Source organism: Sceloporus occidentalis, unplaced genomic scaffold (genome assembly GCF_023333645.1).
Source record: "Sceloporus occidentalis isolate IW3139 unplaced genomic scaffold, rSceOcc1.0.p SCAF_1, whole genome shotgun sequence".
Taxonomy (NCBI): Eukaryota; Metazoa; Chordata; class Lepidosauria; order Squamata; family Phrynosomatidae; genus Sceloporus; species Sceloporus occidentalis.
Window position 1 is genome coordinate 17,839,829 of NW_028316981.1, and position 25,382 is coordinate 17,865,210.

The following is a 25,382-nucleotide window of genomic DNA, read 5'->3' on the forward strand; positions in this document are numbered from 1 at the left end:
ATGGGACAGGAGAACAACTTCAGAGAAGGTCTTTCTCTTGGTATCACCATCTTCACAAGCTCCTCTGCTGAGGACATGGGAGACAGCCATTTGGGGTCTAATCTGCACTGCAGAATGCAAACTCAAACACCAGGACCCTAATTCCTGCAGCTTTTTAAGAGCCAGACTGGCTTAGACCCAAAGGTCCATCTACTCTCTAAGAGTCTGTTCCTAAACCTGTGGAACATGTAATATCTGTCTCTCTTTTCTCACTTCAGAAGCAAGATGCCCAAAAGAAATAGAGACCGCTCGCTGGAGGAGAGGAGCTTGGAGATTGTGGCTGAGAATATGAAGCATGTTTGGGCCAGAGATTACAGGGACAACCGCCTGGGTAAGCAGTACTGTGGCTGTACTACTATTGTGCTGTATACTTCAGCAAACTGGGGGAGAGGGAGTCACAAGAAGTGGGTTCTTTTTCTTCCTTCCTGATACCTTGATAACCCCCTCCTTCCATCTGCTAGGCAACCTGAGGGTAAATTCAGAGACCTAGCCATGTTAGCCTGGAATATCAATATGCAAAGGGATCATGTAACACCTTTGAGACTAAAACGGTGAGAAAGAAATTGCAGTATAAGCTGTCAGTGTTATTTTAACATGTTGGGGGGTACCCAGAGAGACAGACTTGCCTTTTGTATGCAGCTGTATACAGCTACAGTATCCCTTTTAGGGAAAAAGGTGGCATAGAAGTGAAATAAATAAATAAAAGTAATAGTAATAGTAGGGTTGGCTAGAGCAGAACTCAGTCTTTCTCAGATCAAGCTTTATTGCATTGACTACTGCAGTTCCATTGCTGAAGCCTTGTAACAAAAGTCTATCTAGCCCTCCTATCATTCTCTCAATGCCAATGCTGCTAAAAAACTTTCTGCTAGATAGAGGACCAGGAGGAAAGGGGAGCCTGGGCAGGCAGAAAAAGATTTCTTTATTAGAGGCTTTGTTAACAGAGGTATGACTGCCAACCAGGTTTAATCCTGCTTAGCTTCCAGGGTCAAGAAGGATCTGGCGCCTTTAGGATATTTAGGACTCTTACCTGACACTGGCCTCATTTCACCAACCCATCCTGGGTTTTTTCTGTCTCTCTCTGTCCACACAGCTGGCTTCCATGTCGAGAAGTTGATCTTCTCCCTGTGGAGGACCAAGCGCCTTACTCCTCCCTTGCTTCACTCGCTCATCTTGCCCCAAATGACAGTGCTCAACCTCTCCTTTTGCTCAGACTTGGTCAAGAGGGATGCTGCTCGAATCATCGCTATGCGTTGCAAGGTAAGCTTATATGTGAGAAGGAACTGGACATGGATTTCCTGGGGAATGTAAAATTAGGCACTGAGTAGAGAGAAGGAGAAGCTTTTTTCCCTTTTATTATATTAAAACTTGCTGCTTTCTACTCAACCTGGGAAACTCAGGAGAGATAAAAGGAAGGACTTCGTAACATGGTGCAAAGTGAAAAGGTGGAATTCAGATGCGCAATATGTAGTGATGACTGCCAATTTAGATGGTTTTAAAATGAGAACACACACATTTGTGAAGGATCTGGCTACACATCAGACCTTCCTATAGTATAGGCATTATGCCTCTTAACATTTGAAAGTGTGGGTTCTGTTACTCTTGTGGTTATCTGATGGAATTTTGTGTTGAGCCAGAAGGGCTGTCACAGGACTGTACAGGACAGGAATCACTTGGGGAACGCTGTGTTGCTAACAGGGCCTTGCTGTGTGCTTCTTTCCTTGCCTATGGGGGAATCCTGTTCCTGGTGGCACCTTTGTTGGTTGTTTAGCACCACTTGGCATTCTAGCATATGGCTTTGTTCTGTGAAACCTATGGGCACAAGGGAGAGGCCTGTGGCTCCTTCCAGACTAAGAAACTCTTAAATTACAATGGCTCCTCTTTCCTATGGAAGGTGAAAACTTTGCAATTTTTTAAAGACTTTTAGGAATCGACTAGAATGGGCTTATAACAATGTGTTGCGTTGCTGGTTTAATTTTTTTTTAGGTAACACACACACACATAGTGAAGTTTCATTCTTTCCACCGAGTTTCATTCTTTCCACCGAGGCCTAGACATAGTAGTGATGTTTTTCTATGTTTTGTTAACCTGTACTGGTTTTAATAATTTGTAAGCTGCCTTGAGTCCTATTTTTGAGAAAAGGACACAATAGAAATGAGTAGTTTCAACCTTTTAGATTGCAGATGTTTTAGATTGCAACTCCGATAATTTATGAATGTTGCACTAGTTGACTGGGGCTTCTGGGATATAAAGTCCAAATAAAATGGAGGACCAAAGGTTGGGAAACACAAGCAGAAATGAATAAAATAACAAATACCCTGAGATCAAATACTTTTAAAAAATATATATAAGAGAAGGTTGGTGAGGGTCAATGGATGCTCCTTGCCTTGGCCAAAGTGGTGGGGTTGAGGAGCACAATGTACCCCCATGTGGGCAGTGTGCAAACCACAATAAACTGTACCTTTTCTCTCTGACATGCTTTTCTGTTTCCTGTGGCAGAATCTCTCTTCGCTGAATCTCCATGGCTGCAAGTGGATACCAGCAACTGCTCTCGCTTCCCTAGTGGAAGGTCTGCCCTGCCTGGTCAAACTGGACCTCTCACAGACCCAGTGCAACAAAAGAGTGTTATCAGCTCTGGCCTCCTCCTGCCAGCGGCTTCAGGAACTCAACATCTCCTGGTGTAACAAACTGTCTCTGGTTTCTCTTCCCCATCTTGCCTATAACTGCACTCAAGGCTCTTTCTGTTGCCAGGCATTGGAAAAGCTTGCCATTTTTGGACTGGGTGGCAGGGGAGACCAGTTTTCAGCCCTGGCCTTCATGCTGCTGGCATTATCCCATCTGAAGCACTTGGGTCATGAATTTGCTTCCGAGGCCGTAGTAATAATCCACAAGCGGCAATTTGAGAAGGCTCGGTTGCCCCATGGGTTTCCCAGCCTCGCTGAGGTGTCACAGCTGATGATCTCCACCCAGATGAATGAGGGGAGATCCACATTTTCTCTGCCCCTGTTGGAAATAGATAAAGTTGGCCAGTCATTCTTGCCTATATTGAGTGCCATGTGCCCATTTTTGGCAAATGTGAATGTGGAGCTTAGAAACAATTCTCCCTTGGCCCCAAATTTCTTCAATTGCCACCATCTTACTCACTTGAGCCTTAGTTGTGGGAAAGACAGCCCCAGGGACCTGAGGGACCTTTTGCCAGTGACAGCATTCCTTGGGGCCCAACTTCAGTCCCTCATAATCCATGACTTCTCCTTTGTGAAAGAATTCTCTTTCCATGCTCTGCTGCGCCATTGCCCAAAACTCCAGGAGTTCGAAGTTTCATTCTTTCCACCGAGGCCTAGACATGACAGGCAGCTAGATGCTGAGACCACAGACTGGGATTTCAGCCTTCCCCTTGAATTTCCTCAGCTTTCTAAATTCTATGTGGAATGTTCCACAAAGTGGACTCCCCTGCCTCACTACCATGCCATGGTGTTAAGACAGTGTGTTGTAGACCTCATGAAACAATCACCTTGTCTAAAAGCCTTGAATTTGACCCGTCTGCCTTTCTCCCTGGATCAAGTATTTAAGGAGGTGGTGAAAGCCCCTGGAGCTGCCTTGCAACAACTCTGTGACCTTAGTCTAGTTCAAGTGAAGATATCCATGTGCACAATCCATCTGCTGTTGTCCTTGGAGAATCCACTGGAACTACTGATCCTGAATAGCTGCCCAGGCATAGATAAGGAGGAGTATGAAGAGCTCCTCACTAGAATCATCAGGGAAGGCCTTGACCTAAATATTGATTGGCAATGAAGAGCCCTCCTTTAGAGATTTTGCTGGGCAGATTGGAGGTTTCCCTATTTCCCTTCCCGAACTGTCATTTTGGTTCCAACAGAAAAATGAAGTTCCACAGGGAAAAATCCCTTTATCAGTGAGAGAAATGCTTTTTAAGATGGGTTTACTCCAGGAGGTGGGCACCTGAAGTTTTGGGGGATTTAGCTTCCATAATCCATAATTCTGAGTTAGATCTCAGAAACATCAGCTGGGTTGTGGTTGCCAGAAAATTTGTAGTAAAGGCAATCCCCAGAATTAAAGAATTTGATTTTACATTCTATGTAACCTAGAAGTACTATTTGGCATATATATTGAATCACTTTTAAAGCTTCAGTTTTGTACTAGTGTACCCTGTTCCAAAGATAGAGCTGCAAATTTGGGGTGGTGGCCTTCTAGGATATAAGGTTTGAACTGAGAACTGATAATAATGAACTCTCCAGCTATGGTTTTGTGTGTGTGTGTGTGTGAGTTATTCAGGTTATGAGGCCATATTGTAGAGTTTATTCTTAGGAATAAACTCTTCTATAACATGGCCTCATAGCCTGAAAACCCCCACAAAAACCTATGGATGCTAGCCGTGAAAGCCTTCGTCTCCAGCTGTGCTTTGTCATAAATAGCATATGACCAGTAGATGAAGATGGTTTCATTTGAAAATAAGAATTTAATATCCTTCCACATTAAAACTGATTTTACTCAAAACCTTTTAAAATTAATTTACTTTAAATCTTATAATTGCACTAATGTCTCATAATAAGAATGGCATTTATTTCAGGGTTTCTTCACATTTCCATCCCCTCCTCCATGGCTTTAACATTTCTGGAAACATAGTATCTCTGGCTTCAGTGTGGCCCAGGCAGCTTTCACCTTGTGCTTGGCCCAAGAGAAAATGTGTATTCATAAACAGTGGTTTGGACTGTGGGCATTTTCAACTTTGATTTAAATATAGATAAAACTGCAGGAAAGCTGGGGAGATCAACAGGTTCCTGACAATGCAGGTCAAGTGCATGCGTTGGGCCAGAATTCAAAGACCTAGCATTGTTAGTCTGAAAAATCCGTCTTCAAAGGAATCTTATAGCACCTTTGAGACTAACAGAAAGAAAGAAAGAAAGAAGCTGGTATCATGAGCTTTCCAAGACATGAGCCTGCCTTTGGAGATGCAGCTGAGGAAGTCGGCTCAATTAGAGAATGCACAAAAAGTACACAATAATAATAATAAATAATAAATGGTTTATTTGTATACCGCCCTTCCAAAGATCAGGGCGGTTCACAATAGTTAAAATTACATAAAATTCCATTATACAATATTAAAATACAAACAGTACAAAAGCAAAAAACAACAACAAATGCCCCCGGGTTAGCAAACCATTGCCTGTGCGGCCTTATGGCGGGGGGGTCTATGAGGACTAATCGGGGAATGCGATATTAAACAGGTGGGTCTTCAGCTCCCGTTTAAATTGGGCCAGGGAGGTGACTGAGCGGAGCTCTATGGGCAGCGTGTTCCAAAGGGCCGGGGCGGCGATGGAGAAAGACCTCCTAGAAGTGGAGGATAACCTCGCCCCGGGAACCCTAAGGAGTTGCTGCCCAGATGTTCTGAGGGTGCGAGGCGGAATGTATGGGGAGAGGCGGTCCTTCAGGTAACCTGGGCCCAAGCCATTTAGGACTTTATAGGTCATTACCAGCACCTTGTATTGCGCCCGGAAGCAAATGGGCAGCCAATGGAGGTTTTTTAAAACCGGTGTTATATGGCTGGCCCTGGACGTGCCAGTGACCAGCCTTGCAGCCATGTTCTGCACCAATTGAAGCTTCCGGGTTAGGTACAATTCCTACAATTCCTCAGGTGAATGCGACGGTCAAGAGCACCTGTCATCAGCTTCGGCTTATTCGCCAGCTGCGTCCATACCTGGCCCAGAGAGACCTTGAAACTGTGGTACACGCTCTGGTAACCTCGAGACTGGATTTCTGCAATGCACTCTACATGGGGCAACCCTTATACCAAACCCGGAAGCTACAAATGGTACAAAACATGGCAGCCAGGCTGGTCACTGGTACTTCCAGGGCCAGCCACATTACACCGGTGCTGAAAGATCTGCATTGGCTGCCGATTCGCTTCCGGGCGCAATATAAGGTGTTGGTGATGACCTATAAAGCCCTAAATGGCTTGAGCCCAGGATACCTGAAGGACCGCCTCTCCCCATACATTCCGTCCCACACCCTCAGAACATCTGGGCAGCAACTACTTAGGGTTCCCGGGGCCAGGCTTGTCTCCACTACCAGGAAGACATTTTCCATCGCCGCCCCGGCCCTTTGGAACACGCTGCCCATAGAGCTCCGCTCGGCCACCTCCCTGGCCCAATTTAAAAGGGATTTGAAGACCTTCCTTTTTGGTAATGCATTCCCCGATTAAGATGTCCTATGGACCTCCTTCCTCTTCACTGGCAAGAGGACTGGCTAACTCGGGGCTTTTCTGTTTTTATTGTAATGTTATTGATGTTTTTAATGTAATGTTTTTAAAATGCTGTAAACCGCCCTGATCTGAGGAAGGGCGGTATATAAATAAAAATTTTATTTATTTTATTATTATTTAATTGTAGGAAAGCTCATGCTACCAACATCTTTCAGTCTCAAAGGCCCGTTACAGACTGCCTAAAAGTGGCGGTCTGCCGGCGCTGCTGGTTGCTCCGTGAGGAAGTTGCAGGAGCCAAACTGCGTGGCTCCAGCACGGAGCAAAAAAGCCCCAAAATGGCACTTTTTCCGGTGGCGCGGTTATGACGCTGCAAGGCGCCAATGGTGCACTCATGACGTCATAAATGCCGCACAATGTGCGGACGCTGTGCTTCCAACACGTAATAATGGCGGCGCCTGTGTGTATAGGGCGACGCCATTATTACGCCCCCGTCACGTGATAGGGGTGAGGCCGGTGTGGACGCTAGGTCCCCGGCCAACCCCTATCACGTGATAGGGGTGCCTCAAGAGCCCGTGTGTAATGGGCCAAAGATACTGTAAAATCCTGTGAGTGCTGAGCCAGAGAGAAGCAATGGCTTGCTAGCCTTGCCAGCTATTCGTCTCAAATCAGCTGTCACATCTGTTGGTATCATATCCAAAGACCCCTAGTTTTAGATACTAAAGGGTTCATCTTGTCCTTCTTCCATAAAGTGACCAACCAAGTGCTACTGGGAAGCCATGAGCAGCAGTGAGTGCCAAAGCCCTCTCCTGTTCCCTAGCACATGAGATGGGGTTCATTGGCAGGCCTAATGCTTCTGAAGCTGATGGTAGCATTTTGCTGCCATGACAGTTAGACCTTCCATTTGATGCATCTCCCCTTTAAAGTCCTCCAAAGCCACACTGATTCTCAGATGCTTGGGCACAAATTTAGTAGGCTGCGTTTATGATTTAAGCATGTGCAAAGAAAATTGGACTCCCCTGCTCCATTGTTTCCCCCCATTCCTCAGTACACCTGGAACTTGCTAAATGGACAGAGCTATGAAATCCCTGGACAGAAGACTTCCTTTCCCTTTCCAAAGGGAGATCCTGGATCCAAAACCTTGAACAAAGCAATTGACTAGTGTGTATTCAGGATCTGTTACAAGTGGTTTGGTGAAAGGGGGAAAATAGCTGGTAGACCTTCTTACAGATACAGTTTTTTAGATGGCTAATGCTAATTGTTATAGTTTGTACTTTCTGCATTTCCAATCCAACTGTATACATTCCCAACCCACAACCGTGTTTACTGAAATTGTATAAACACTTAAAATTCTCAGTAGCCGTTTATTTGTCTACAGCAAATAGATAGATTGTCCATGAATTAGTGGGTCTCAGTCAGTGTATTAGGTCCTGTTCACATTATGCAGTTGCTTCTGGTTTTGTGAGGTGCTGGAGCTCACTGAGAAAGGATTCTGATTATGTCATAAAACTACAGATCCCAACGCTCCAGACAATGGAGCCATGACAGTTAAAAGTGGTATCTAAATGCAATGGTTATGTAATGTGTGAATAGATCTTGCTCTTTTAGGTCCCACAGGACTCATTCTTATATGTCCTGCAACAGGATAGCATGGGTCCCCCCTTGTGATACTGAAATTAATAATATGATTTGTTACAGTTATTTAAAGGCTAATTTAAGATACATATTGAGATGTGGAAAGTTTATTAGCTATTTTTAATTGTAATATGGTTTGGAATATTTGGTAAGACTAGATGAAAATATCTCACAGACTAAAAACACAATGAAATTGTTTGATTTTGGAAAGCAGTATTTTCATACAGAGAGCAAAAGGGGGGGGGAGGCATTATATGGGGGGAGTGGACCAAACTATACTCCAATTCATGTTTTAGGAACAAGCAAAATATGTTCAAGTCCTACGATTATCAATAGATGGATCAAATAAGAAGGCCAATTTTCATCATTCCAAATTAAAGACTATCTCAAAGATGTAAACATGAATGGCTCTCCTTTGCATCCCAGGAATGCCCCTTTACATACTGAGGCTGGAAGGTAAAGGACATATGAGAAAAGTAAAAGTGCTCCTCTAAAGTTAGTAGCAAACTAGAAATAGGCAGCATGGCTGCCTACAAGGCACATAAATTACATACCCAGAATTAAATACAAAAGAATACCACAAACTGAAGAGTCCTTGCTAAACAAAGCATAGGACATCAGCGGGCATATGTCTATACCAGTACTTCTCAAATAGTGGGGTGCCCCCCCCCAGAGGGGGCGCGAGGCTCTCTAAAGGGGGGCTCGTTTATAGACAAATGATACTATTTATAGTCGCGTGGGGGGCGCGAAATGTTTTCTTCTTTCTAGGGGGGGGCATGACAGAAAATAATTGAGAAGCACTGGCCTATACAAATGCCTAGTGGTAGTGGATGATCAGAAGAGAAGTCAAAGGCTTTCATGGCCAGCATCCATAGCTTTTTGTGGGTTTTCTGGGCTATATGGCTTTCGCCAGCCACAGATGCTGGCGAAACATCAGGAGGGAACTCTGCTAGAACATGGCTACATAGCCCAAAACCCCCACAAAAAACGATCTCTGAAGTGGCTCAAAGTTACCTTGGGAAGGTGATACACAATATAAATTGGATCTGCAGATTCATACTGTACTCAGTTTTTGCAATGAAAAAAAAATAGCTCTTTCAAGTTCCAGCATCCCTTCCAGAGTCTGCCAAGTGCATGTCAAAAGCCTTTGAAAGGAGATAAGGCCATCACCGGCTGTCACTAGTACTAGGCAAATATAATAACCTCAGATGCCACAGCAGAATCATGCACTACTACTGTATGGTATCGGTCTAAATTACCCACATTTTGAAAACCCATTTTGAAAAGGCAGATAAGATAATGGTTACTATTTGCAAGAGCAATATATGAATTCCACTGTCCATGGGGTTTTCTTGGTAAGCTTTCAGAGGGGGTTTGCCAGCCTCTGAGGCTGAGAGAGTGTGACTTGCTCAAGATAACTCAGTGAGTTTACATGGCTGAGCCAGGATTCAAACCCTGGTCTCCAGTCGTAGTTCAACGCACCTACACTGTTAAGAAGAGAGCAGTTCAGCAGGGGTTTCTTGTTACATGGTTGCATGACAAGCAGCAGCTGCTGAAATTCCATTTTCTTTGCAACCAACCATTAAAGATACAGAAGTCCTCCCTACCTTTCAGTCTGGTAACCTTACAGTTGAGTATGCTTCAGCTGAGTGTTTCTGGTTAGCTCAGGGTGACCCCGTCAACTATATTTACTGGTAGAGTTCAAAGATTGAGTTGTGTTAGTCTGAGGAAACAGTATGCGGAGAGATTTATTGGCAGCATAGGCATTTGTAGACTTCATTCTACTTCCTCAGAGGAATTTGAGGAAGTACACTGCAGTCTATGAAAGCTCATGCTGCCAATTTCTTTCAGTTAGTCTCAAAGGTGCTACTACAAGATCTCTCTATGAACTGTATTTACTGTCAAGCTGGGATTTGAACCCAGTGTCTTGTGTGCCTTGGGTAGCAGAGTGGCTAGATGTTAGGGCAAGCCCCTGAGTTTTCAGTTTTCGTGGATTCACTTCCAGCGAAGAGGAAAGGGCTGTGGGCAAAGCTCCACCTCAGCCAGTAGAGCAGCAGCTAGTTGTAATTGGCAAAGTCTAATTGACTGGTTGGGGAGCCAACATTGCATAGTAGTTTGAGCATTCGACTACAACTGTGGAGGGCAGGGCTCGAACCCCTGTTTGTCCATGGATACCTACTGGGTAACCTTGAGTAAGTCATATACTCTCAGTCTCAGAGGAAGGCAAAGGCAAGCTCCCTCTGAACAAATCTTGCCAAGAAAACTCCATGATACTCCATGATACCATATGTTAGAAAGCTGGGCCAAAGCTAACAAAATGAAATTCAACACGGAGAAATGTAAGGTACTGCACTTAGGGCGGAAAAATGAAATGCACAGATACAGGATGGGGGACACCTGGCTGAATGAAACTACATGTGAAAGGGATCTAGGAGTCCAAGTAGACCATAAGTTGATTAGGAGTCAACAGTGCAATGTGGCAGCTAACAAGGCAAATGCGATTTTAGGCTGCATCAATAGAAGTATAGTGTCTAGATCAAGGGAAATAATAGTGCCATTGTATCCTGCTTTGGTCAGACCCCACCTGGAATATTGTGTCCAGTTCTGGGCACCACAATTCAAAAAGGATGTTGAAAAACGAGCATGTCCAAAGGAGGGCGACTAAAATGGTGAAAGGTCTGGAAACCATGCCCTATGAGGAACACCTTAGGGAGCTGGGTATGTTTAGCCTGGAGAAAAGAAGGTTAAGAGGTGATATGATAGCCCTGTTTAAATATTTGAAGGGATGTCATGTTGAGGAGGGAGCAAGCTTGTTTTCTGCTGCTCCAGAGACTAGGACCTGGAGCAATGGATGCAAGCTCCAGGAAAAGAGATTCCACCTCAACCTCAGGACGAACTTCCTGACAGTAAGGGCTGTCCGACAGTGGAACACACTCCCTCAGAGTGTAGTGGAGTCTCCTTCCTTAGAGGTCTTCAAACAGAGGCTGGACGGCCATCTGTCGGGGATGCTTTGATTGTAATTTCCTGCATGGCAGGGGGTTGGACTGGATGGCCCTTGTGGTCTCTTCCAACTCTATGATTCTATTCTATGTGATAAGTTCACTTTAGGGACACCATAATTTGGAAATGACTTGAAGGCACACAACAAAAAATGGACTGCTTGCTCCAACTTGCAAAAATCTCCATGGTGGGGGTGAAGTGTCTATGTATTTACTTAACTACCTTCCTCCTTCCTTCCCAGCTGTTGTGTTTTAAGGGCTAATCTTCTGTTCCTGGTGTTCCATCCTTGGTGATTCCATGCCCTCAAGTCATTTCTGACTTATGGCAACTTTAAGGTGAACCTATCATGGGGTCTTCTTGGCATGTTTTTAAGAGGGGGTTTGCCATGGCCATGTTCTGAGGCTGAGAGAGTGTGACTTGCCCAAAGTCACCCAGTGGGTTTCTGTGGCCCAGCAGAGATTTCAACCCTGGTCTCCAGAGTCCTAGTCCAACACTCAAACCACTACACCACGCTGGAGACCAGGGTTCAAATCCCCACTGGAGTATAAAAATCCATTGGGTCACCTTGGGCAAGCCACACACTCTCATCTTCAGGGGATGGCAATGGCAAATCTCCTCTGAAGAAGGGTGCCAAGAAAACCCCATGACAGGTTCACTTGAGGGTCACCATAAGTCGGAAATGATTTGAAGGCACACAACGGCCTATTACAGACAGTCCTTAGGGCTGGAGTGTGGCTTTGGTGTGACTTCTGGACTCTTAGGACGCATGCATCATTGAAACACCATACCTCCACTGTGACTCGAAGCAGCTTTATTTTGGCTGTCTGTAACAGGCCAACAACTACTTGACAAAGGAAAACTTTAGTTTTTTGTGGGTTTTTTGGGCCAAGGAAAATTTTGTTTGCACATACAACTGTCTAAAGGCTTTCAGGTTGAACCAGCTACCCAAATACATTGGCCCTAATATTATTAAGAAGTAGAAAGAAAGAGAGTGGGGGCTTCTTAACTGTCATGTCTTGGAGTGGCATCTCTTTTGCAGAGGAGCAGAGTGACCAAACATATTTCTTTTCCAGGATCTGTCCTCCATTTCAACCTTCTGTCCAGGAGGAATTCCAAAATATCCTCCATTTGGAGCATGACTAAAAAGTTTAAATTTATATGAGTGTTTTTAGTTTTTATATGGTAATGTCCCACATTTTTCTTCCTCCATTTCAATATTCTGTCAGAAGGAATTTCAACATGTCCTTCATTTGGAGCTTGACTAAGAAGTATGAATTTATATTTCTATGGGTGTTTTTAGCTTTTATTTGGTCATGTCCTCCAGTTTGTGGTGTCCTCCTTTGCGGTTAGGACATCTGGTCACCTTGCCTCTGAGGCGAAAGAAAAGCAAGACCACCTGTTTGCCTTGGATTCATCCCGCACCAAGAGAAAGGCGTGCCGAAAGCAGAGCCCCATGGTGGCAAGACTGGCAGACTCTGTGGGGTGTCCGTGGGGGTTACTCTCCCACGACAGGGCCATATATTGTAGGATACTACCAAATAAAAGGTCAAAACACTCATAGGAATATAAATTCATGCTTCTTAGTCATGCTCAAAATGGAAGACCCTGCTTTGGCTCAGTCACAGTCTCTCAGCCTCAGAGGATGGCCATGGCAATCCGCCCTCTGAACAAAGCTTGCCAAGACAGTTGAAGGCTTTCATGGCTGACATCCATACATTTTTGTGGATTTTTTGGGCTATATGATCATGTTCTAGAAGAAAGATGCCAGCCACAGATGCTGGTGAAACGTCAGGAATAAACTCTTCTAGAACATGGCCACCTAGCCTGAAAAACAGACAAAAAAACTTGCCAAGACAATCCCAGGATAGGTGCTCCTCAGGGTTGGCATGAATCAGAAATGACTTCAAGGTTGCTAGAAATCAGAAATGACACCACAAAGGTCGCAATAAATCAGAAACTATTTGAAGGCCCACAACAACAGCCAACAACAGGCAGAAAGAGAGTTGGGGGCTTCTTATCAATTGCCGTGTCCTGCAATGCCATCTCTCCTTTGCTGAGGCAAAGGATAAGCAAGTGCATTTGCTTGCTTCCAATATAGCCAAAAAAAGGAAGGCGCACCATGACTGAAACTCCTCCTGGAGAGAAGGTACAAATGTATGACCTGTCCTAGAAAAGGAGCAGGCCTGCTCCCCTGAGAAAACCCCATGGGAGATTCAGGGCCTCCCAGTTGCATGTGGGATCCAGAGAAGTCCCATCCTGGCCCAGGGGTTTACTCTCCTTCCCAAAGGCTCTGAGGCTCTTCCTCGAGCTCATAAAAGAAGGAGGGAAGAAGAAGAAGAAGAAAAAGGAAGGGTACCTCATCTCAGGCTGGAGGCTCTGGAGGGTCTTGCGCATCAGGAGGGGAGCGAGAGGACCACCAAAGCCCAAATCAGCCTCACCAAAAGTGGCAAAAAGAGGACCCAGTCTTTGCCTGGTGAGTAGGATGCCTTGGCTTGGCTCTCTTGGGCAAGGTGGCTCCAGAGGCGACTAAATGGGGCCAAGGTGGGCTTGGGGGTGTTTGTGGAGCCCCTCAAGATGGGAGGGGGTGGGGTTTGGGGCCTCTGCACACAGAGCCCCTTCTCTTTCTTGCTGGGGGTCCCAGCCTCCCTCTTCAGTCGAAATCCACTTGGCTCCCTTCCTGCCCCAGCCAGGCTGACCAGAGGTCCATCTCCTATGGCACACCTCAGGGTGACCAGAGGTCATCCTTTTTCAAAACACTTCTTAATCATGCTCCAAATGGAGGACGTTTTGGAATTCCTCCTGGGCAGAAGGTTGAAATGGAGGGCATGCCCTGGAAAAAAGAGGACCGCTGGTCACTCCTGAGCTAAAAACACCTCTAGAAGTGTAAATCCATTCTTGTTAGTCATGCTCCAAATGAAGGACATGTGGATTTCCTCCAGATGACATGTCCTGGAAATAGAGGACATGTCCTGGAAAAGGAGGGCCTCTGGTCACCTCTGAGGGTAGGGAACTGGTGTGCCACCAGAAAGTAAGGGGGGCCAGTTGGCAAACCGGGGAGAGGGCCTGTCCCTTGAATGTCTGCCTCTAAGAGGGGATTTCTGCAGGTGTGACTTGTTTCTTTAGCTGATGTTTCACACCCATTGAAGCTGTGGGAACCTGATCCAGTTTTTTCTCTGGACACCCTACCAGGTAGAATAGAGTGGTGCTGAAACAGGATCAAGTTAGCCACTACTGGGGGCGGGGTGTGTGTGAAGGTTATGGCGATGTTGGGCTGAATTTGCACTGCAGAAATCATGCAGTTTGATGTGGTTTTAGCGGCCATGGCTCCATGTCACAGAATTTTGGGATTTTTTTTGTGAGATATTTATCCTTCTCTGCCAGAGAGCTCTGGTGCCACTACAAACTACAAATCCCAGGATGCGATAACATGGAGCCATGGCAGTGAAAGTCATGGCAAACTGCATTAGGGCACCAGCCCTCCACAGACACCAGCAGATATTCTTCTTCAGTCTCCACTGAGCAAACAAGTTTCAGTTTTTGCTCAAACAAGTATTTGACATACAGAGTATCATTTTCTATGTGAAATATCTTTAATACGTTTAATATGTATTCCCTCTTCCCATCCTTTTACCCAGTTTCTCTGCAGAAATTATCCAGGTTAACATGACAGGGTTGATGCTGCTATGCACAGACCATCCTCCCCCAGTTTCTTGCTGGAGTTCCCTGCCTCCCTGGGCAGCAGCAAGTCTTCTAATTGTCTCAGAAGGTCTGATGGGAGTGAGGCTGAGGGAATATTTGGCTGCATCCGCACTACATAAATTATTCAGGTTCACAGCACTTTAATTGCCACTCTTAACTCTAATGCTAATGGATCCTGGGATTTGTAGTCTGTTGTGGCACCAGAACTCTCTGACAAGGAAACTAAATATCTCACAAAATTCCATAGCATTGAGCCAATGGCAGTTAAAGCGGCGTCAAACTGCATTCTTTCAGCAGCGTATATTCAGCCTATGATACTGTTTTTCCTCTTCACTTCTGTGAATGTAGGAAAGCATCTAACACAAGCCTGGAGGCAAACTTTTCCCTGTCTACTCACAGAGTTGTAATGCTCATGTCGATGTGTCTAGGTTATTGGGTAAGAAATGTGTATGCCTGTCCAGGTGTTGATTTCCCAGCACTCTTCACCAATTGGTAACCAAGAGGGGATTTCTGCAGGTGTGACTTGCTGGAAGTCACCAACAACATCTGGTTTAGACAGAAGCCTGAAGAATATAACTCAGAGAGCCATGGGAAGGCTGCACTCCTGTCGAATGCAGGTTACAACAAGGTTTGCTTACAGTCTTGTACCAAACAAGGAACACCTGGCCATCTGGATCATTCCCTCTAGGCTTGTCCTGTGCTTATGGAGAAGGCTCACAATGCCACCTCTTTATCCCCCTGATCACTTTAACACACTTTTGTCCACTTTTCTGCCCCTCTCAAAGCTATAATCCATTGGGCAGATGCTGCTAGAAAATCAGTCAGAGAGAGCAAAGGATAGGTCAAGTAGAAATGGATCCTTGTGGCATCTGGACTGGTGGTTTTTCAGGGCTGGTTCAGTGCCTTTCCAACTAAGCTGTGGTTATTTCAGGCTTCACCTGTTACTCCAGGAGAAGGCTCCTGATAAGTTCCTCTGGGAGAAGCCAGGGCCTTGATTCACATTGTCAGGATTCAAGGGTCTTGGTGAAGCTCTTCTCTCCTGTCCAACAAAAGAATGGTCTTTCTCCCTCTCTGTTTACAGCAACTCTCTTTGAATTGCTTCTTGCTTGTGACTCTATAAAGCCTCATGCCGAAGAGGAAGAGTGTCCCTTCACTGGAGAAACTGTGCCTGGAGAATGTGGTTAAGAATATGGAAAGGCTCTGGATTAAAGATTATGCTACGGACAACAGCCTGGACAGGGACCACAGTCATGACGTGAAAGGGCCTTTCAGCATGCTGGGTGAGAATCATGCTTTTTTCCCTTGCTTTAGTCCGAACCACAGTTTTGCAGTCATTTCATCTGGTTAGGAAGGCTTATACTCTTATTGAAAGGTGAGGACCTTTCACTAATGGAGTTATTCTGTGCACTAACCTGTGCTGCATGCTTGCTTTTAGAAATTCCTGATGGGTCTTTAGGTTTGGGTTTGGGAAGCGAATTATAGCTTGTATTGGTTGTGTTAACTGGATGTGAGGTTATGGTGTTAATAGGGGAGAGAGTTGGGTGCGGTTGGGGGGCAAGGGACAACAGTTTAGTTTACTGGCAGCAGAGCTTACTGACAAGAGACAGCTAAATATCTCACAAAGCTATAGTTCCCAGAATTCCCTACCATGGAGCCAGGGCATGTAAAGCGGTCTCAAACTGGATTATTTCTGCACTGTATTTTGGACCTGAGAAGGTTCTCTCTTGTCTGCACCAACTGAGATTATTAGCCTTATCCAAAATATCTTCTATTCCATAGTTCCATAAAGCTCTGCTCAGAGCATCCCAGTTGCCAAATATAGGACCTGGATAACATAGGATTTGTTGTTGGGTGCCATCAAGTCATTTCAGACTTATGGCGACCCTAAGATGAACCTATCACAGGGCTTTCTGGGGCTGCGAGTGTGTGATTCACCCAACAACCATGACCAAGTGGGGAATTGAACCCTGACCTACAGAGTCATAGTCCAACACTCAGACCACTACACCATGCTGTCTTTCATAACACAGGATACCTATAAGCATTATATGGTGGTGGGGAGCCATGTATGCTGCCTGGAGCTCCCTACAGGAAGTTACAAATGTATCCAGGATTCCAAGAGCTACAAATGTACCATTTGAGGCACTCTCACTTCTTACATTGGTTTTTGACTCCCACCTTCTGGGACAGTTAACATCTGAGTCTCTTCTCTCCATTTCCAACTTCCAGCTGGCTCCCTTCTCCAGGAACTGCTCAGCATCATGAGAGAGAGGCAACTCCTGACCCCAGCCATACTGCTCCTTCTCCTTTTGCCACAGCTGAAGGAACTGAACTTGAGAGACTGCTCACAACAAGTAGGAAGGACAATTGCCCACACCATCTCAGTACGCTGCAAGGTAAAGGGTGGGTAGGAGGATGTGGAAGGAGAAATCTCTTGTGGACATAGTATTTTATGGGGTTTTCGGGCTATGTGGCCATGTTCTAGAAGAGTTTCTTCCTGATGTTTCACCAGCATCTGTGGCTGGCATCTTCAGAGATTCATTAATGTTTCTTCCTTCAGCCTGAGAAGTTGGTGTTGGGGAGAGCATGAATTTCATGGATGAAATTTGCAAATATACAAACCCAAATCAATCTTGCATTTGCTCATGTGATGTTCTTTATGTTTCCTGAGGTAGAATCTTACTTCGCTGATTCTTAATGGCTGTGACCAGATCCCTGCAGATGCTTTGGTTGATCTTGTGAAAGCTCTGCCATGTCTCACAAAACTAAACCTTGCAGCTACTCAGTGCAACAGACAAGTATTGTCCACCATTCGGACTTCCTGCCCTGGGCTTAATGAGCTGGACATTACTAACTGCAAGAGACTGACCCCAGATTCCCTCCTCCATCTCGCCTATGACCCCATTAGGGGATCCTACTGTTGCCAGTCATTGCAGAGGCTCACCGCTGAGGGACTGATGCCCAGTTCGAACTGTCCATGCTTGCTTTGGGTTCTGGCCTTTATGCTCCTGGCGCTGCCCAGTCTGAAATATCTGAGTCATCATGCTACGGTACAAGCTGTGTGTCTGATCCACGACCAGCAATTTTTCCATGCTCAGATGCCTGTTGGGTTCCCATCTCTGGTGGAAGTGGCACGCTACAGGGCATCCATTCGCCCAAATGAGGAAAGCAGCAAATTTACCTTGGGCCTCAAGGAAATATATGGTGTGCCTGATTCCTCTTTGCCAAAGGTTGGTGCTGTCTGTCCACACCTGTTGGAAGTCTCTGTGATCCTAAGAGATAGTCGTGGCTTGGATCTGCACTTGTTGCCCTTGCACAATCTTGTCCACCTCAATATTAGTGGCGGGGAAAAGGACATGAGGGAGCTTTTACCTGTGACAGCTTGTCTTGGGACACAGCTTAAACAACTGTCACTTGAGGGATTCACTTTTAAAGATGAGTTGACCTTCCATACCTTGCTGAGCCACTGCCCAAATCTAGTCAAATTTGAATTTTTCTTCTTCTTTCCAGTGGACTATGGCCTTGATAGGCGGCCAGAGAATGAGAATGAAACCATAAACTGGGACCTGAGTCTCCCTCCCCTCCATTTCCCTGAGCTTTCTGAGTTTTCAATAATGTACACTGACATAGGGAATCCACTGCCTTCCCAACATGTAGCTGTAGTGAATAATATCTTGGTTTCCGTGTTCAAATATTCCCCATTCCTGAAAACTTTGACTCTGCTCTCTCTGCCTTTCTCCCTGGATGAGGCATTTCAGAAAGTGCTAAAACCACCTAGCACTGCCCTGCCACGTCTCCATTGGCTCTCACTGCTTCAGGCTCAGATATCAGTTGGCACCATCAACTTGCTGTTTTCCTCAGAGAATCAGTTGAGCATCCTTTCCTTAGTGAAATGTTTGAACATAAATGAGATGGACTACATTGATCTCCTCCAGAGGATCCATGAAGAGAACTTTGAACTGGTTATCAAGTGGAAATGAAGAAAAAAAGTCCCTCCTCACCAGCCTGGAATGGCAGCTCCATTTATCATGGGGCCAAGCTAGTCTGTTTTTAATAAAGTTTGTTTTTAAACTATTCAGGCTTTTGTCTTTGAACTATTTTGTGGGTAAAAGTGTGGGAAGTCTGAGGTGTTCATTAGGAGTTGCAACAACATCTGGAGGGACCAGAGAGGAGATTGCATTTTGAGCTTGTCAGCTACTCTCACCTACATTCTACTCACCAACACCCATTATTTGCCCCATGGCATTAAAAGAGGAATAGAATCAGGGCAAGGGTTCTTTTAGTTAACCATCCTGCTTCATAAAGTGCCCAATCAGGTGAGCTCATGTCCTGCTCATGAACTAACCAGAGATAATTCCCTTCTTTGCCATTTCCCCAAGTGACTAATATTTAAGAGTGGCATTTTGAAACTGGGCCAGGGAATTGTCTATACAGTAGGCCTCTCTGCTGGTACAAGTTGCTCCTTCTGAGGTCACAATGAGGGGCCCAGTCATGTGATGAATGATGAGTGCCTTAGTTGTTTCTGGCTTCAGAGGGAGTGTTCTTCAGTGGCCATTTCCAGTTCTTCAGAGAGGTATCTCAGCTCAGGAGGCTTGGTTGCTACAGCACATTACAGTGCACCTTTGGTATCTGCTGGGATTTGTTTCCTGGACCCGCCAGTCCCATGAAATACAATGGCATAGCAATGATGCCCCTTACATCAAATGACAAAATCAAGGTTTGCTTTTTAGAAATATATAGGTATAGCTACCCTAGCACAGTGGTTTCTTGGCAAGACTTGTTCAGAGGTTTGCCATTGCTTTCCTCAGAGGCTGAGAAAGTATGACTTGTCCAAGATCACCCAGGAAGTTTGATGGCCAAGCAGGAAATCAAACCCAGACCTCCAGAGTCCCAACACTCACATCACAACACCATGCTGGCTCCCCATATATGTATATATATCTGTGAATGGTTGAATACATGGATATCAGTGGGTATGGAGGGCTGTCTGTGCTTCAGCTCTTGTAATTCAAGTGCCTGATCAAGGCATCAGATCCTGCTGTCTCTTTCTCTTCCTCTTTGAAGGATGACTTAGGCGGGTTACAAACTACCTGTTTGGGGTGGCCTGTAACTGACCCTTTCCCCGCCGGATCGGGGCCTCAGCTGCCACAACAGCAGCCTCTGAGGCCCCATCTGCCGCTTTCCAGGCCGCAGGGAAGCTGCAAAAGGCCGCCTCCCCATGGCCTGAAAATGGGTGTCCTTGGGGCTTCGAGCGCCCAAGGACACCCGGCAATGGCGGGGACCAATAGAAAGGGGCCATTCGGCCCCTTTTTCATTTGCGTCACTGGCACAGCCATGTAGAGGCTGCGCCAGCGATGCAAATCCTGGAAGGAGCTCCTTCCTGCGCCGCCAAAAGAGCGCCCCAGATGCTCTTGCGCGGTGTGACTACATCACTTCCACGCCACCTCATTTGGAGGTGGCGCGGTCGTGATGTAGTCATGGCGGCGCCCGTGTGCATTGGGCACCACAATTTCTACACGCTCCATGCGTATTAGGGTTAGGGGCATCAAGAAGTGACGCCCCTTTCTAACCCTAGTATGCGCAGAGCACATACTTTTTGCCCATATGTAATGGGCCATAGTGAGCCTTAGTGACAAGGTTTCTCTGGATGTACCCCATTGTGGATGTCAAGGGTGGAGGAAATTTTGGCATTCCCAAGTATTTTCCAGGCTGCAGGTCACTAGCAGTAAGACATTTTAGGAGTTATCTAAAACAACCAAGGGACCAAAATTTCCCCTCTCTTGGCCTACATTAATGTGTTCTTTATATGCAGTGTTGCTTTTGCTGTTTCTTTCTGCCTGGCCTGTCACTATCTCAGCCCTGAATGTGGAATATTAGGCTCTACCTGATAAAAGCATACCTCTTACTCCTGCTTTTCTTTTGCTTTACCAAGAAATGCCTGGCTTGCCTACCTCTTTGATTACTGAGGATTACAACAATATTTTTCAATATGGTAGCTGTTTTTACATGGGGGGGGGGGAGGGAGCTGAAATAAACACAATAAAAATGTCATACCACACAAACAGTCCTTTCACAAATTCACTACTGTTGGCTCTCTCTATCCATGGATTTTTTATCCATGGATTCAACCATCATAGTAGACCATAAGCTGAACATGAGCCAACGGTGTGATGCGGCAGCTAAAAAAGTCAATGCAATTCAAGGCTGCATCAATAGAAGTATAGTGTCTACATTGAGGGAAGTCATGGTGCCACTCTAATCTGCTTTGGTCAGGCTCACCTGGAATATTGTGTCCAGTTCTGAGTACCACAATTCAAAAAGGATCTTGAGAAGCTGGAGAATGTCCAAAGGAGAGCAACTAAAATGGTGAAGGGTCTGGGAACCATGCCCTATTAGGAGAGACTTGAGGAGCTGGATATGTTCAGCCTGGAGAAGAGAAGGTTAAGAAGTGACATGATAGCCCTCTTCAAATATTTGAGGGGGTGTCACATTGAGGATGGAGAAACCTTGTTTTCTGCTGCTCCAGAGAATTCACCTCAACATTAGGAGGAACCTTCTGACAGTAAGAGCTGTTTGACACAGTGGAAGAAGTTCCCTCAGGGAGTAGTGGAATCTCCTTCTTTGGAGGATTTTCAGCAGTGGCCCGATGGCTTTGATTGTGAGTTCCTGCATGGCAAAAACGGGTCGGACTGGATGGCCCCCGGGGTCTCTTCTAGCTCTATGATTCTGTGCTGCCCAAAAGTTACATTTTTCAAAAAATAATAAAAATAATAAGGCACAGGAGAGCATCACATTGTTTTAAATAAGAATTATCCTTCCAAGTGCTTGTAGATGTAGGGGAATGGTTTAGGATACCATGATCTTTATTAAACAAAAATTAGCACACTTCACCTCTGTGAAGCCTGGCTCATATATTGTACTGTACCGACAGTGTAGTGTCCTAAATGTCCTACTTAAATGTCCTATTTCCTTCTACAATTGTGGCAACAACAACAACAAATTTTGATTTCTTTCCCACCCCTCCTCAAGGTAGGGTCCGGCATGATAAAATACAAAACACAATTAAAACACATAAACCCTTATTCAAAATACAATATTATAAAACCATTAAAATGCACTCATACAAGTACATATATAAATTAAGAAATCATGATTTAGCACTTAAAATGCTCCTTAGAAGGGAACAAGGAGTTTCATCCTGGCATTGATCTTTTTTTAGGTGGCACTCAGGTATCTCATGGTTGCCTCTCCTCCAAGAGAAATATAAAAGTCTCTGTTTTGTTTCTGACTTCAGGGAAAGTGGAGCCCTTTCCTTTCCTTGACATCTGTGAGTTCCATGAAAATGTTGAGTTATGAAATAGCATCCTTTCAGAAGAAGCAGAACCAGTGTGGTATATTGCTTTGAACGTTGGACTAGGACACTGGAGACCCAGGTTCGAATCTTCACTCAGCCATGGAGATTCACTGGGTAACCTGGGTCAACTCACACACCCTCAGGCTCAGAAAACCCTGTCATGGGGTTGCCTTAGTGTAGCCATAAACCAGAAAATGATATGAAGGCTCACAACAATAATAAGAACAATAGTAAAATCAGGACTTGCAGAATCAGAGAACTGTGATTTTTTTTTAATGTGGAGGATGATTGCATTAAGTGCCATGCCCCCCAGGCTCCCTTGTGTGCTTAGCAGTGCCTCCAGTAGCATGAGAGAAGAAAAGTGGGGATTTTCTCAGCTTTATGCAATCATACAAGGACAGTGTAATTCAATTCACCTTCTTCAGACTTCATGATGAACTTCCTCTGAGTATTTCTGACCCTGGGACCTTAGGGCCTAACATTTCTCTAAGCTTACAAAAATCAGCTTTCCTGGGTGAGACAGAAAAGACACAAGAGTCTATTGTTGTGAATTGTCTCAGTTGTCATGCAAAGTATTCCAGCCTGGGGTGAACTGGGATGGGCCCTTAAGACCCTTTGCTGTTACAAAAGATCTGGTCTGGTAAGAATGTAAACTGCCTGATAAGTAGCAACACAATTGCCTCCACCCTGGCATCATTTTTATAATCTCTTTTTTACTAAATGTATCTTCTGGAGGCATAATCTCTAACCATATTGCCTTACCCCCGCCCATCACAATGTTTTTTAAAAAGGTATCATTTGCTCTCAATGAAGAGGAAAAAAATATTTAGCTTTAGAAAACCTATCACAGGGTTTTCTGAGGAGTGAGCGTGTGGGTTACCCAAGCTCACCCCATGGGTTTCCATGTTTGAGTGTGGATTTGAACCCTGGTTTCCAGAGTCATATTCCAACACTCAAACCAGTACACTATGCTGATTCTGCCAAACCTCTGGTCTATTTCTTCTCGATGGCAGAGGTTTCATAATTCAACATTTCCATGGGATCCCAAGATGTAAATAAAGGCTGCCTCTTCCCTAGATGCAATCACAGCTCCAGATCTTTTCCCAATTTTAAGCAACAACTTGATATTTTCTTTTTTTAGAGTGCCTCCATGTTGGGGAAAGATCATCCAAAAGGACAGGGATCAATCAAGGATTGAAGACATCTCAGCTTTACTTGTTGGGGATTAACAAACACACGAACCAAGAAGACAACTATACTCACATAAATCTAACATGATTTAAAAACCAGATGATAACTTAATGATTTTTTTCTGACCTCTCCTCTTTCTCTCCCTGGATTCATACAACTTCAGGCTATGTTTACAAGGTGTATATGAAACATAAACTAATTTTGGGTTTAGACTTGTGTCCCATCTGCAAGATATCTCACTGTGGATGTATATGCAAATACAAGCATTCCAGAATCCCAAACACCTCTGGTCTGAAACATTTCAGACAAGGTAGACTCAACCTGGACAGGCTTGTGACTCCAGTTTTACACACTGGGAACTAAATATTTCTCTTCATTGAGAGTAAGATGCCTTTAAGAAAACCAACAACATTGTGATGGGATGGGTGGGGGGGGCAAGGCAATTTGGGCAGAGATTATCCCTGCAGAAGATAGGCTTAGTAGTAACATAGGAATGTCCCAAGAACAAGGAAGGAGTGGGGTAAGCTGTGTTGGTCCTTATCCACCCACCAGTTCTAGCAGTTTGCATTCTTTCCAGGAGCAGATCTTTTGTAAAGCTGAAGGGTCTTAAGTGCCCATCCCAGATCCTCCCCACACTGGAATACTTTGCATAACAACTGAGACAATTCACAACAATATACCCCAGTGTCTTTTCTGTCAGAACCTTAGACTACAGGAAAACTGGTTTCTGTAAGTTTAGGAAAATAGTAGGCAATGTCCATGGTTAGAAATCCTTAGAGGGAAGGGACATCTAGGGATAGCCGTGTTGGCCATATAGCAAATCCATTAACACCCAAGGAGTGATACTTTCATTGGATCAACCAAAATGCACAATTACACGTTGCAAGCCTTCAAAGTCACACTGGCTTCTTCATCAGGCAAACAGAAGAAAAAAAATTAAAGATGTTAGTCATAGGCCTGCATTTTCTGTACTGTGTCTTAGTTCAGATGGTAAGGAGGATTATGTGCAGGCTGGCACCTTGGAGAGAAGGCAGTTCATCATGTTGTGGGAAAAGTGGGTTGGATTAGGTGGAATGACTTGAATGACTGTATGAAGCTGAGACAATTCTGTCTTCTCTTATCCTGTACTACTGGAGGCAGTACTAAGCACACAAGACAATGGGAGGGATAAAGGCATAATTTTCCTTCAGATTCCGTGAGGGTGCCATCTTTCTCTCTTCCCCACCCACCAGTCCCTTCCTATGCCACTTTGTTCTTGTTGTTAACTGCCCCTGAGTTGATCCAGACTCATGGTGACCCTGTGGATGAGAGTGTGAGTTGCCCAAGATCACCCAGTGAGTTTCCATGGCCATGCATGGATTTGAACTTGGGTCCAAGCTTCTTTTCTTCTACCTCCCTAACCCTCGCCTCATGGTGCCAGTGCCACCATGCCTCCCTCCCTCCCTCCCTCTCTCCCCATTTGCCACCTGCCTACCACTTTCCCCTTTCCATTACTCCCCACCCTTTTGCCTTTCCCCCTAATTTGCAGGTGGGCATCAGTGTGGTGTTATGGTTGGATGACTGGACTAAGACCCTGGGAGACCAGAGTTCAAACTGAGTCATCTGAGTGAATCATACTCTCTCAGCCTCAGAGGAAGGCAAATGCCCGCTGAGTAAATTTTGCCAAGAGAACCCTGTGATAGGGTCACAAAGCAGCATTGGCCCAGGCTTTCCTACCCCCAGGGAGGAAGAAAAGAGCAGCCACCTTCCCCAGCCCCATTCTTTCTATCTGCTCCCTTCTACCCAGATTGGCAGCAAGGCAAGGTGAAACCTAAGGAAGGAAGGAAAGAAGGAAGGAAGACAGAAAGGCCCCTGGGCAGTGGATGAGAGTAAGCCATGCCATTTGAGACACCTCCTTGCTCTGCCCATTAGACTATTTGGGTTCCTGAGCCCTGCAGGCAAAGAGGGCAGCCAAACTGGCCGAGAGGTTGGGATCTTTCCCTCTTGACCTCTAGAAAAACAGCCTTGCATCCTTCCTAGGTCACTAAAATGAGTACCCAGTTTGTTGGGGCAATTGGCTTACAGATTATAAACTGTTTACAGAGTTCTTACATGCACTGATATGTGGTATAGAAATGTACTTGCTATTGCTGTTGCTAACAGCAGAAGAGCCCTGACCCATCCCAGGTTTCAGTCTCCAAGAAACTGTGCAGGTCTTAGGCACACTAAATCCTTCAAAACCTTTTCAAAGTTTATAAAAGGGAGACAGTTCAG

The 25,382-nt window shown here is 45.2% G+C and overlaps 2 protein-coding genes across 2 annotated transcripts; both read left to right on the forward strand.

The window, feature by feature from the left end:
* The first annotated feature begins 264 nt into the window (after positions 1-264).
* LOC149321009 (uncharacterized) lies at positions 265-3,828 on the forward strand. The gene is made up of 3 exons (XM_089493606.1): positions 265-370; positions 1,130-1,296; positions 2,536-3,828. Exons 1-3 carry the CDS (start codon positions 265-267, stop codon positions 3,826-3,828), a joined length of 1,566 nt encoding a protein of 521 aa, XP_089349732.1.
* An 11,882-nt stretch (positions 3,829-15,710) lies between these two features.
* Positions 15,711-18,564, forward strand: LOC149321010 (uncharacterized). Its single transcript, XM_089489129.1, has 3 exons — positions 15,711-15,864; positions 16,814-16,980; positions 17,260-18,564. The coding sequence occupies exons 1-3, from the start codon at positions 15,711-15,713 to the stop codon at positions 18,562-18,564; spliced, it is 1,626 nt and encodes a 541-aa protein (XP_089345255.1).
* Positions 18,565-25,382: the final 6,818 nt, after the last annotated feature.

Excerpts from the sequence above, each read along its gene's own strand:
- LOC149321009 (XM_089493606.1), top strand. The coding sequence starts at position 265 with ATGCCCAAAAGAAATAGAGACCGCTCGCTGGAGGAGAGGAGCTTGGAG. Across the intron at positions 371-1,129 it reads TTACAGGGACAACCGCCTGG|CTGGCTTCCATGTCGAGAAG; the intron begins GTAAGCAGTACT and ends CTGTCCACACAG. Across the intron at positions 1,297-2,535 it reads TCATCGCTATGCGTTGCAAG|AATCTCTCTTCGCTGAATCT; the intron begins GTAAGCTTATAT and ends TTCCTGTGGCAG.
- LOC149321010 (XM_089489129.1), top strand. The coding sequence starts at position 15,711 with ATGCCGAAGAGGAAGAGTGTCCCTTCACTGGAGAAACTGTGCCTGGAG. Across the intron at positions 15,865-16,813 it reads AGGGCCTTTCAGCATGCTGG|CTGGCTCCCTTCTCCAGGAA; the intron begins GTGAGAATCATG and ends TCCAACTTCCAG. Across the intron at positions 16,981-17,259 it reads CCATCTCAGTACGCTGCAAG|AATCTTACTTCGCTGATTCT; the intron begins GTAAAGGGTGGG and ends TTCCTGAGGTAG.